General features: G+C 40.5%; 2 protein-coding genes across 2 annotated transcripts in view; both read left to right on the top strand.

Moving 5' to 3' along the window:
• Positions 1-12,891, top strand: part of znf385d (zinc finger protein 385D) — a gene marked incomplete at its 5' end in the record, with an annotated part of 85,735 nt that overhangs the window by 46,683 nt on the left and 26,161 nt on the right. The window contains 1 exon segment of the mRNA XM_032519060.1: positions 10,948-11,116. Coding sequence (XP_032374951.1) covers positions 10,948-11,116 — 169 coding nt within the window.
• On the top strand, positions 2,356-7,186 carry LOC116691448 (tetraspanin-8-like). Its single transcript, XM_032519061.1, has 2 exons — positions 2,356-3,316; positions 7,090-7,186. Exon 1 carries the CDS (start codon positions 2,619-2,621, stop codon positions 3,300-3,302), a length of 684 nt encoding a protein of 227 aa, XP_032374952.1. The 5' UTR covers positions 2,356-2,618; the 3' UTR covers positions 3,303-3,316; positions 7,090-7,186.

The following is a 12,891-nucleotide window of genomic DNA, read 5'->3' as shown; positions in this document are numbered from 1 at the left end:
TGCAAATATAATTGAATACTGTCAGTAGAATTTCAGGTGAAAATTGCAATGAATACAATTCAGTATCCTGACTAAACTCATCCAATCAACATAAGTTCCTCTGATCTTAACTATTAGTCAAAACAGTTCATAATTTCTTTTTTTTTCTACTCAAATATTAGGTTTATTGACCATCAATCCCAAAAAGTAGTGTAAAACTAGTCGTAGTAAGCTGGTGTTACAGAAAACAAAAAAAAATCAGAAAAAGGGACAAAAATGCCATGTCGGGAGGACAACACAAGCAGCATAAGCATGGGGGCTACGAGGGGCACAGGTACAAGGGGACCATAAGTGTGATAGGACACTTAAAAAAAACTTTAAAACCCGGGGTCTGTGTTACGACCCCTTTCAGGAACAGTTGTCTGTTGAGGGTGTTCATATAATACTGGCATGGCTAGGGATAATATGAGGGCTGACGGGGTGCCTAATGTAGGGAAGCCGCCAGCAGTTCCCATCAGTGGTAGCACCCTCAGCGAGGCCACAGGGCTCCCGTGACATTTTCCCTGCCTGCGCTGTCACCCGATCTGCCAGCTGGGCTGCCACTCATGCTGGGCCAGATGTAGTGAAACCAGAGTGCTTGGAGTTGCCAGATTCACAGTTGATAAACCAGCTAGCAGCGTCACAGGCTGATGGCAGAACAGAAGGAAGATGCATCTTTAACTGAGCTGTTTGACAGAGTTGCACCAGCATCAGAGGTTTGGAGTGCTGCTCTTGCTGCGTCTTATTTCCTTTCTTGGGTTTCTGGTTCGTAAATGGATGCTGCAGGGTTTAGAGTCTCTGGGAGAGGAGATCCTCCAGGTTGATGTCCCTGTTAACCGTCAGTATACTCCTCCAGACATCACATGGTGGTGTGGCAGGTCATCTTGGCATCCATAAAAGATATAAGCAACCTTTTTTCTGGCCCGGTTTAAAGCGAGACGTTGCCCGTTTAATCAAAACATGCCATACCTGTCAGGGCACTGTCAAGCCTAAACAGGTTGTTAAACCAGCTCCATTGTTTTCAATCCCTGAAATGGGACTGACCTTTGAAAATTTAATTGTGGACTGAGTGGGTCCTTTGCGTCAGTGCAAATATGGACACACATATCTGTTGACTGTAATATGTCAAGCAACAAGATATCCTGCTGCCACTTCACACCATTACAGCTAAGGCTGTGGTCAGGGCTTATATTCACTATATTTTTCATCCCCAAAGTGCTCCAGTCTGACCAACAATAAAGTTTCACATCCCATCTGTTTGCTGAAGTGCTCAAACAGTTTCACATTAAACATAATAAATTGGCAGCATTTCACGCTCAAAGTCAAGGTGCCCTTGAGCACTTTCATCAAACACTGAAGTCCTTGTTGTACACGTACTGTACAGAGCTGTCTGGTGACTTGGAGGATGGGTTGCCAATGTTAGCAGCTTGGGAAGTGGTTCAGGAAAGTTCAGCCCAAACGATTTAGTGATTGGACATAAGTTGCATGGTCCACTTACAGTGTTAAAGAATGGTTGTCTGCCTGAGGACCACCTTCAGATCCTCATAGATTATGTGAATGGCTTCAGATTGAGATTGTATAGGGCAGGTGAACTGGTAAGGCAAAAACCTTTGGGTCGCGCAGGGAAAGATGAAGAACCGCCATGACCAGCCAATCAAGTTCTTTCTCTGCTTCCTCTGGTTAAATCACCATTACTCACTTACCTGTTCTGCACGTAACACAACCACATGCCAAACAAACCCAAAAACTTAACAGAGATCAATATAACAGACTTAGTAAAACTAAGTTACTTAATAACTTTGACCGGAATGAGCCCCCATTTTGTCATGACCTGACTCTTGGGCCAGGACGAATATGAGAAAGCATTAAACAGTAAAGTAATGTATTAAACAAAAGTAATTCACTTGCAAAGCATGACAAAGGAACACATAATGTGAGATGTGAATAACAGTAAGATCAGTAATGTAATCTTGGCATGTATGACAATGTGGCATGTGTGCATGTTGTATAGTGTACAAAATAAGCAAACAAGAACCAAGGATCAACTAAAGATGCCACATGACTAGAGAGGGCGTCTGTTACAGATGGTCGGACAGAGGGTCTGATTCTTATGTATGGGTCGTCCCCCCTTCCTTCCGTCAATCACAGGGGCTTGGCATTCACCCCGCAAAACACTTCTGTAGGGTTACAACCTCACATACCACCGAAATAGGAGCTGAACAGTTTTGGCCAAGTAAAACTGACCAAAAATAGAAGCAGCTCTGACTAAGTTGGGAACCCACCCATCATTCTTAAGCAATATATCATGCAAAGAGAGATCAGTACAAACCATTTGTATGAAAGCATATGAAGTAAATATCTGTAACCAAGATTTTCTACAACATCATCATTGGGAAGTGCTGCAACTGGATATCTTTAACAACTGGGACAACTTTTTTTTAACCCCCTAAGGTCATTTTTCAATGTGCTTTGCTTTCAACAAGGTGATCCCTTCTCACTGACCACACCTCCACCATGGGTTAAATGTTCCTCATATTTAAGGAGTAGCACCCAGTGGTGGAGACATTCTGATTTGGCTTTAAGATTGACGTTGGGGTTGAATGATGGCGGTCAGTAATGTTATCAAATACCTTCTCTTTACTTTCAACTTATTGTTTTTTGTGGGTGGAATCATTATTCTCAGTTTCTCCATGCATATGAAGCACAACAAAACAGACTACCAGACAACTGATGAACTTCTGCCGGCGCTAAACCTCCTGATAATTATCGGTGCCGTGACTCTGATTTTTGGCTTCCTGGGCTGCTGTGGTGCGTTCCGAGAGAACCGCTGCCTCCTGATCCTGTTCTTTGTGGGCCTGGTTCTAATGCTCTTCATGCTGTTGGCTGTGGGAGCGCTGGGAGCCATTACCAGAACTATAGCTGTCCAGGAGCTGGTAATGGAACACATGGAGCAGCTGCTTCCGCTGAGCCAACAGCCCAAGGAAGTTCAGGAGGAGTTTCAGGATTTGGAAAGGTCCGGGTTCTGTTGTGGTTTATTTGAAGGATATCTTGATTGGGGAAACGCAACAGTGGTGCCCGACTCTTGTAACTGCACAGACACCTCCATGAACTGCATTGTGGTGGACGAACGTGAGATATACTCAACACCGTGTGTGACGTACATTATGACGTGGTTGGAAAAGGTATCAGACTCACTCGTGGGGATTGCGTTTGGATTTGGCATCTTGATAATTCTTGGCATGATTTTCTCATTAGTCCTGCTCTGTCAGATTAGGAATGGGTAATGATTATCACAAAGTTCACCATGTTAGTGTTAATTTCATCTTTTAGGGCTTTGACCTATTAAATATTTTATGAATGCTTCTACTCTTTTGTGTCTGGCTGTGTTTGTATGTGTTATAAATTGCAACCACAAACTGCAAACCACACTTGTTTTACACAATGAAAAGGATCAATTATTGTATTTTTTTGTTGTTTTAAAAGAAACTTTTTGACATTGATGATTTATTGACATGTGTCTGACTAGTGACTAGTGTTTGAAAGTAACTCAAGTGTCGTACTTACACTTCAAATCCACTAAAACACGGAGGAAAATATCTGTCAGCTGTAGCAAAATGATGAAATGTTTTTTTTTTTTTAGAACTCATTAGAAATAAAATCCAAATAACAAATATAAATCTGTGTAGCAGAACAATTTGTCTATTTCTATTTATCATTTGATCAGATTTAAACTCATCTTGTGACCCTTAAGGGGGACCTGACCCCTGGGTTGGGAGCTACTGTATTAAACTATCTTTGGTCTTAGTGCCGGATGTCTCTTGCTAAATTAGTTATGGCCTTTTTTCTGCAAGCCCGCCCTTTGTGAAGTTTGACAGATGCCGACCAAGACTTTGACTGATCTTGTTCATTTTCAATAGAAATGTGTTTCTCAGTCCCACCATGTATGAAAAAAATTGTGTTGATAAAAGTCAAATTCTAAAAATAGATGTCACAAGTCTATGATTTGAAACATAAACTTGTCAGTGCTCTGAAGGTAGACAAACTAAGTAACTGAGTGATTGAGTGTTTGAATTCCCGCAAACATATCTTTGACATTTCTGTATTGCAACCTATTGTTACTTATCAGATTACATATATACGCCGTAATCAATACATCTGCAATAAGTTTAATATCAAGAGATTTATTGTCCTGGACTCAAACCTGGTGTTAAGTCTCAATTCCTGAGTTTCTCAAAATGTACCTGGCAGCAGCCGGTGGTTACACCCATCCATGGTCTTACTCATGTGTTAAATAATCAATTAAAACATTTAAAAATAAAATAAAAAATCTAATAATGTCAATGGATCACATAATGGTGACCTGCCTGTTGAAACTCATTCTCATTGAAATAATGCACCGTTAACTCAATCATTTATCTTGTTACGGTGATGTAACAAGAGAAGTGCTTTTCTCAGTGGTTACAAGTCTAAAATAATGTGCGGTCAATGTGAAAGCCTCTTTTTAGCATGCCACATTGGTGTTCAGGGAGGCACCTATAGCATTATTTGCATTTGTCCGTAACCCCTGCTCACGATAGCTTGCCTGGATCTCTTCTCTTTTTCTTTGGTTTCAACATGATGCATCGTATGCGCAAAATAGATTAAGAAAAAGGAGGTTGTATCACAAACTGAGTTCACCACAAAGTATTCCTACAGTCATTAATTCATGTGTACTCTACAATACAGTAATGAACTGCATTGCATTATTACAAACTTGTTAAATCTAACCTATGGACCAGCAGGTGGGTTTCGATTTCCCCCGCACCTAATTTCCATACTGTTTCAAAAGGTAATCCAAGTATTTAAAAGGAAAATCCCTGCTGCTACAGCATGAGCCCACAACATCTCCATGTTTACTGTCCATCAGCTGTTCGTGCCAGAGATAGATGTGTTTGCCTGTCAATCAACTGGTAGTGCTGTGTTGAGCTATGCGATCTCCAATACCCTGAGGGTGTTTTTTCTTTGTATTGAAACACAACTATGGCAGAAGTGTTTTAAATTGCTTCAGCGACAGTTTATTATTAAGCGAAACTGCAGCTCTAAGAGAAGATGCCGAGCAGGAAGCCTGTGGTGTTCTGCTAAATACCGATTCAAGCTGCTCTGTTGGGAAGCGGAACGTCTGTTAGTAAACCACTTAATGACCTGAGGAAATAAAGAGAAAAGAGCTTCTCTGTTTTCAACAATTTGAAGATGTTTCTGCTTTACTAGATGCCGTCGTGAGTCACGATCATAAACTGGACTCAATCTGTAATTTGTTGACAGCAAGTAAGTGGATTTACAGCATCTCTCTTTTCCTTGACTTATATATTTGCAAATGTAACTCACAGGCTAAAAATCTTAATGGAATGTGTTTTCTGATATTTTCATGAAATATATGTGAAGCAATGTACTGTGCGCATTGATTCTCCTTTTAGTCTTATTTCCGAGGAATTGTCCGAGGAGGCCAAGAAGCATTTTAGAAACTCTATAGCACAACCTATCTCTACAGCAGGAGGAAGAGGTCAGGCTCCTGTAAAAAGTCCCTTTTACAGGGATAGTACTTTCTGATGGTCCAGGAGCTATCAGGGCTCACTAATCTCAGTTTCGGTCACACAGTAGGGTTAGATTTGGGTTTAAACGCCCAGGCACAAGGTACTCTTAAAGGACTCCTTAAAAAACCTGGGTCGTAGACAACTAAAAGGCCCTGGACACCCACACAGGTGTTTTCAGTTATTCTAGCTGATTAGACCTCTGCCCAGGTTGAAGGTGGGTCGATGCTTAAATGGGAATTTTTTACAAATTTCATGAGTCTTGACCTAACAGTGAAAGAGAGCTAACTGGAGGCTCAGGAAGATGTTAATCAATCAGTCTATGCACACCCACAGAGTCATGGGAAGACTAAAAGTTATAAAAGTAAGCAAAAGAGAACCAAGATGAAACTAAAGATACCAAATCAGAAAGGGTTGCCTGTTAGAGAGATACAGAGAATGCGTAGCAGAGCTTAGATTTATAATCTTGACCACTGTCTAACCAGAAAGCAGAGATAACTAGCCCATCCCACAACCAAACAGCAGGGTCATCACAGGTGTCTTGAAGGTGCCCTATTACTGTTATATTTCAATGAAGTCTTTTGTTTCCCCTCTATGCCAACCCATTGTTTGAGTTAAGAGAGCATCCAGAGGTGCTGCGGTTAGTTTTATCAACTGGGACAACCACATGTTTTAAACCCCATTAGGACAGTTTTCATTGTGTTTTGCTTTCAACAAGGGTCAAAAGCTTCCCAGTATCACCCAGTGGTGGAAACATTCTCATTTGGTTTTTGGATTGACGTTGGGGTTGAACGATGGCGGGTAGCAAGGTGATCAAACACCTTCTCTTCACCTTTAACTTATTTTTTGTGGGTGGAATCATTATTCTCAGTTTCTCCAAACACATGAAGCACAACAAAACAGACTACCAAATGACTGATGAATATCTTTCGGCCCTTAAGCTCTTGATATTTATTGATGCCGTGACTCTTATTTTTCGCTTCCTGGGCTGCTGTGGAGCGTTCCGAGAGAACCCCTGTCTGCTGATCTTGTTCTTCCTGGGCCTGCTCGCAGTGTTCCTCGTGCAGTTAGCCGTGGGAGTGTTGGGAGCAGTACCAAGAACTGAAGGTTCCCAGAAGCTGGAGAGGAAACACATGGAGCAGCTGCTTCCGCTGAGCGAACAGCCCAAAGAAGTTCAGGAGAAGTTTCAGGATTTGGAAAGGTCCGGATTCTGTTGTGGTTCATCTGGAGGATATCTTGATTGGGGAAACACAACAGTGGTGCCCGACTCTTGTAACTGCACAGACACCTCCAGGAACTGCATGTATCTGAACGAACGTGAGATACACTCCGACACCATGTATGACGTACATTATGACGTGGTTGGACAGGGTATCAGACTCACTCATGGAGATTACGTTCGGATTTGGCATCTTTATGATTTTGGCCATGGTTTTCTCATTAGTCCTGATCTGTCAGATTAGGAACTGGAAGAACTGTATCTTTTAAGATGATTATTACAAAGGTTCCTAGGTGTTGATTGAAGGACAGATCACCATGTTAGTATTAATTGCATCTTTACTTGGCTTTTATATATTTTTCAAATACTTCTACTCTTTTGTACCTGTGGTTTGTATGTTTTGTAGATTGCAAATACAAACTGCATATTAAACACTTTTTTACACAAGCAAAATGGCCCATCTCTTGTATTGTTTGTTGAAAATGAACTTATTAAGATGAATGATTTATGAACATGTGTCTGACCCCTGACCCGTGCCAGCTAAGTACATTGACTCAGTGCTGTACTTTACTTAGGTACTTCCATTTTTTGTGTCACTTTTTACCAGTAGTGGAATGTGTTATGTAGATTGTGGATTTAATAGCACTTATGGGCTACTGTCAAACATGTACTCTTAGGAAATCAATGTTTAGATTTGGATGTAACTGTATTGAGGGAAGATACAAATATGCTTCAGCAACAACCAGGTGCTAGTGCCAAAATGTTTAAAAATGTGTTTATTTCCATTTGGATTAGACATTAGTCACAGCACATTTGATATACACATCAGCCTACGGCATGGCTGTCTCCCACGTTACCTGATCCCCCTCCCCTACTGACACTGAGGCTCCCAAACTGGGGGTCATGGGTTAAAACAAGGATCCCTGGTTCATTGTTGTGAGTTGGGATTGTTAACTGGGGTGTTAAGTTATCCAAAGGAATGTGGATGGACGGGTAAGTTTTTGCATGTGTGCAGCAATGATGTGGCAACAAGGAGGAGGACCTCAAAGTAGGAAACAACAAACCTTTGCATCACTCATTTTTTTTAATTTACAATCTCTGTTGCCCTTGAATACACTGTCTTTCCATTCTTATGATGCTACTGGCTACACGCCTTGGCAAACACTCTTTGAATCTAGGTCATAAAGATTGATATGACACTTGACTGGCTAAAACTGTGCGTGAACTCCCACGAAAAAGGCGGGAGACAACTCCAACTACATAAATTTAAAAAGCGTGTATAATCCACAGGTAAAAACCAAACTAGGTAAATTATTGAGCAAATACAAATGATTTAAACTGGTTTACCCTCCATTACATCAATGCTGGGCTTTGGAGATACTGTATACTTTCATTTGAACATTAAACCAGAAAGCGTTTGTTGGTCCTGTGGTTTTAGAACACGAGTCACTGAATATGAGCAAACATTCTTACTCTCACATACTTACAGCGCCAAAACATCTAATGGGCGCATGTCTGCTGATGGATACCTCTGGATTCAAACTGTGACCTTTTGGTTTCCAGACAGCCTCTCTAAATCCTAAAGCACACCCCACCCCCCGACTATGATCTGTTTGATGTCTTTTCTCCCTGTCACAGAGCACCTGGAGGAAAAATAAATGATTTTTTCCCCAGTTTTAATCATGTATGTGTCAGACTTGGAATTCAGGCAATTCTTCCACTTCATTGCTCTAATGAAAGATGGATTATTGATGTAATCGCATTAAACACTCATCCATATCACCTGAGTCTCATGACAACAATACACAAAATGTTGTGTCTTTGGTACCTGGAGAGTGATGAATGTGGGTTAAAAATGAATCGTTTTCATGTCAGAACAAGATGTGCACTCAGTTTGAAAAAGTGATGCCTCATCCAAAAATGGTTTCTGGAATGAAAGGAAAACTTATAAGGTACCTCAGCAATTTCACAACCTCTGCCAAAAAAATGATTGAACTTCCTCTCATGTAATAAAACCCCCTTACTTGTCTTGGCCAATTTAGGTGACACAACAAAAACTAAATGCTATAAGAGCTTTGTCACAAGATCATGAGCTTATTTTGTTAGAGTTAAAACAATCAGACCACTGCGGAAATGTAACTATGTACATTTACTCAAGTGTTTTACTGAAGTACAATTTGGACATACTTTTGTTTTAGTTGACCCTTTCCATTTCATATTACTTTATACTTCGATTCCACTCCATCTCAGAGGGAAATACTGTACTTTGTACTCCACTACATATATCCAACTCCCAACTCATAAATATGGACGCCTGGGCAGTGGCTCTCAGCGTCAGATACGACGCAAAAAGCACCCTTCAGCGTCACCCTATACCTAATTGTCCCGCTCTTGTGCAACGTCAGTCAGTACGTCCCGACCCACGGTGTCAAAAGTGACGCCAAGAGTCCCGACGCTAAAGGAGACTATTAGCGGGAATAACAAACATCAAAAGCACACAACCAAGCGTCCTTATTTTACACAATGGGAGTGAGAATCTGTTGATTTACTTGACACTTGTAGCTGCATGTTATATTTTACATTTTAAAAAAACACACTATATTCTTCTATGATATGATGCAGTACTAATCTACCCAGTAGTATACAAAACATCTAAAATTGGCTAAAAACACAATACAATATACACAATATAATATTCTAAAATGTTACACTTTAAAAGGAGATTTTCTGCATAATGAGTACTTTTACTTTAGATACTTTAAATACACGTCTGTACTTTATTTTAGTTACATTTTAAATTCAGGGCCTTTACTTGTAATGGAGAATTTTTCAACTGTGGTATTTCTATTTTTACTTAATTAAAGACTCTGAGCACTTCTGCCAACACTGGCTGAAACAATTGATGCTAATTTCTGAGGAGGAACAAAAGAAAACAGGGACAATGTTTGACTCCTATGGTAATGCGGGGACTACTGGAATGTTCTTTGTCCCAGCTGTCTTTAGTGAATGTCCCCACTGTGGCCCATAAATAAAGATGTTTACAAATGTCTTCTGGGGATGCGTGGTTGGTCCACTTATTTATTCCAAGAGGCAATTGCATCTCTCCTGATACCACCTTCCTGCCAAAGGCAAAGTGTGCAGAGGTAAACAAGGACATCTCAAAGTCTTTGCATATGTCCCACTTCTGTGTGCCAGGGTGAATATTTTGTGAAGGTGAATCTTATTAGTGCTATGTGTTTGGACTTTAAAGCAAACAGCCACTCCGTAAATTATACAACAGGTCAAACTTTTTTTTCCAACCATTGACTTCCAGGTGTTAATGTTATTAATAAAGAAATTAGCTTCCTTTTCCCATTAAATGGTCCAACAATGGATACAATTCTAAGTCCTTACAAATCTTCTCTAAGGAAAACCACCAGTCTCCATCTCCTCTTCTCAGGGTCCAACACCAGACCTGGGGGGGGGGGGGGGGGGGGGGGGGGGGCAGAGCCTTCTTCTCAGCTGGAACTCTCTCCCCAAACACATCCACAATTGGACCAATCTGTCCATGTTCAGAGCACAAGTCAAACCTTTTTAGAGCTGCTTTTCATATTTGAATAATGTTTTGGGGGTTTTAGTGCGTGGATTTCTTTACAAATAACTCTTTTCTAAAGTGTCTTTGAGTGTTGTAAAAAGTGCTCTACTAATAAAATGCATTATTTATTAGGAGCAAAGCTGCGTTGATCTTTTGGTCTTCTTCTTCTTCTACTTCTTCTTCTTCTTCTTCTTCTTCTTCTTCTTCTTCTATGCGTGTGTACTATGCTGTGGTTTCTTAGAGGAGTTGTAGTTGATGCTAGTTTTTAGAGCGAAAGGGTTAGAGTTTCAATCCCCAACATACCACTCATCAGCAGACATAATCAACGTGATGAGCAGGAATGTTTGGTACTTCTACTGACTGCTATAATATTATCATTATTATTATTATTTTTATTTATATTATTATTATTAGTATGAGCTGCAAGACCTATCAACTGTACCTTGCTAATTGTATTTAGCATTGAGTCTGACTGTGTTCTTCTGGCCTTCATATTCCATTTCATCCTGGCTCTGTGTTTAGCTCCTTTCCCAGCGTTAAATTGAGCTTGTTATTTGTTCTCCTCACAGAGCCAGGCCTTGGCCCACTATAAGGGGACCAAACACGCCAAGAAACTAAAAGCCCTGGACACTCCGAAGAGTAAGCTCAAAGGTTCAGTCGTCACCAAGGAAACCACCAACCAGGAGATGGCCAAAGGCATCAACACCTTGCAGCTCCACAACGCCACTGATAGGAAAGGTGTGTGTTTTTTTCTTTTTGCTGCACATTCCCCAACACATGTTCTATGTTGTTTTCTTTTTGTTGCTGCTGCCCTTCTGTTGAGAATGAATGTTGGACGTACAAAAAACACAATTTTATTGGCATGTTACGTTTGCTGCACACATGCATGCAATCGATTTAGGAGTTGGATGGACTCACTGCTGATTACATCAATCCTGTGTTAGCTGGTCTGCCAATGGCTGGACCCTGGCTCAGTGTTCATCTGTTGAATTTTCTGAGTTTAGAGATAACTGCAGGACCCACAGGATAGTAAGACACAAGAAAAAGGAGGTATGCTTAAACCAAAATGCTTGTCGGATCATCTAAGGCTGCGTTCAGACAAACAAAAGCACTGTATGGAAAAACACATTCATTTGAATGAGACCGTTTTGTGGATTCAGCAATGAAATGCAGGGATGTTTTCAGTCCGAATGCGACAAAGCGTCCTAATAAACCCAATCTAACAGCAGAATAAGGGGGATTTCACTTTCATGAAGAGATAAAAACTCCAGCAACAATTGTAGTATAAAGAACAACCTATTGTTAGACCGATGCGTAGCCTATTGTCTTGTGGCCTTCATCATGGTCATCATAAAATGCATTTAAACAACCCAGATTAAGGCCACAAGCTGAAACACATTGGTCTCACGATGAAGTTGTTCTTTAAGCTTTGCTGGAGATTTGACCTTGAGAAAGATGCTCTCTTTTTTAATTTTTCATTCAACTACTTTCGTCACGTTGCATTACCATGCATGCCATTGAGGAGAGAGTGTGTGTGCCATTATCCCCGTTTGTACAATTCATTGCGTTGACATTCCAAAGACATGCAAAAGCCACAGAGTTCTGAAAGAGATCAGAGTGGCAGGTAGGGGGAGGCTATGACAGCAGGCTTTCAGAACGGGTACACTTTGAGATGTAATTGGAAGACATGTACAATCTAGTTAGTTTGAAGCGTCCTGAATTCTTGAATTTGTTGGCATTTTTAGAAAACGTTGCAACTTACATAACCGTGTGCTCAAAAACTCATGCCTCCCTATATTGGATTTGTACTTTTGTTAGTCCTATTATCCCAATTTTAATTACATTTCTGCTGGCGCACATTGTTGTGTGCTGACTGTGTATAACTAAATATTCGTCACGTCGCAGCCAGGTGGCTGTATAAATCCGGTTATCTCGGCCAGGTGTCTGCCGAAAAACATTCCTATTCTCGGTGGAACTCCTTTAAAACATATTGAGAAAAGTTAACAAACACTAACTGCAACCTCATACATCTGACAGGAAGCAGATGCAGATTATTTTAAATGGTTTTATTTGCTGTGCTTCATACTGGTTCTGTGGAGGATGACGTCATTGGTTCCCGAAGAGCCCTGCTCTCTCTGTCTCCTCCACTGTAATGTCCTTTAAGCCTCCTGTTATGATGTTATGAAACTGGCCCAATGAAAGTCTTCCCCTTTAACTGTAGCAAAGTTGTTTAACCCTTGTGTTGTCCTCCTGGGTCAAAAAGATTAACACTTATTTACGTTTTTTATCCTTTTTTCAACATTTGACATTTTCAACGCATTATTTGTTTTGTTTTTTTCACTAACACTACCTTACTACCACTAGTTCTACACTACTTTTTGGAATCCATGGTCAATAACCCTCATTTGTAAAGAGCTATACCTAAAATTTGAGCTAATAAAGCAGAAATTATTAATTATTTTCACTAATAGGATGATAATTTGAAACCATTTCAATTTACACCCAAAATTCAA

Source organism: Etheostoma spectabile, chromosome 6 (assembly GCF_008692095.1).
Source record: "Etheostoma spectabile isolate EspeVRDwgs_2016 chromosome 6, UIUC_Espe_1.0, whole genome shotgun sequence".
Lineage (NCBI taxonomy): Eukaryota > Metazoa > Chordata > Actinopteri > Perciformes > Percidae > Etheostoma > Etheostoma spectabile.
Note: the sequence above shows the minus strand (reverse complement) of the source record. Positions and strands in the feature narration are given on the sequence as shown.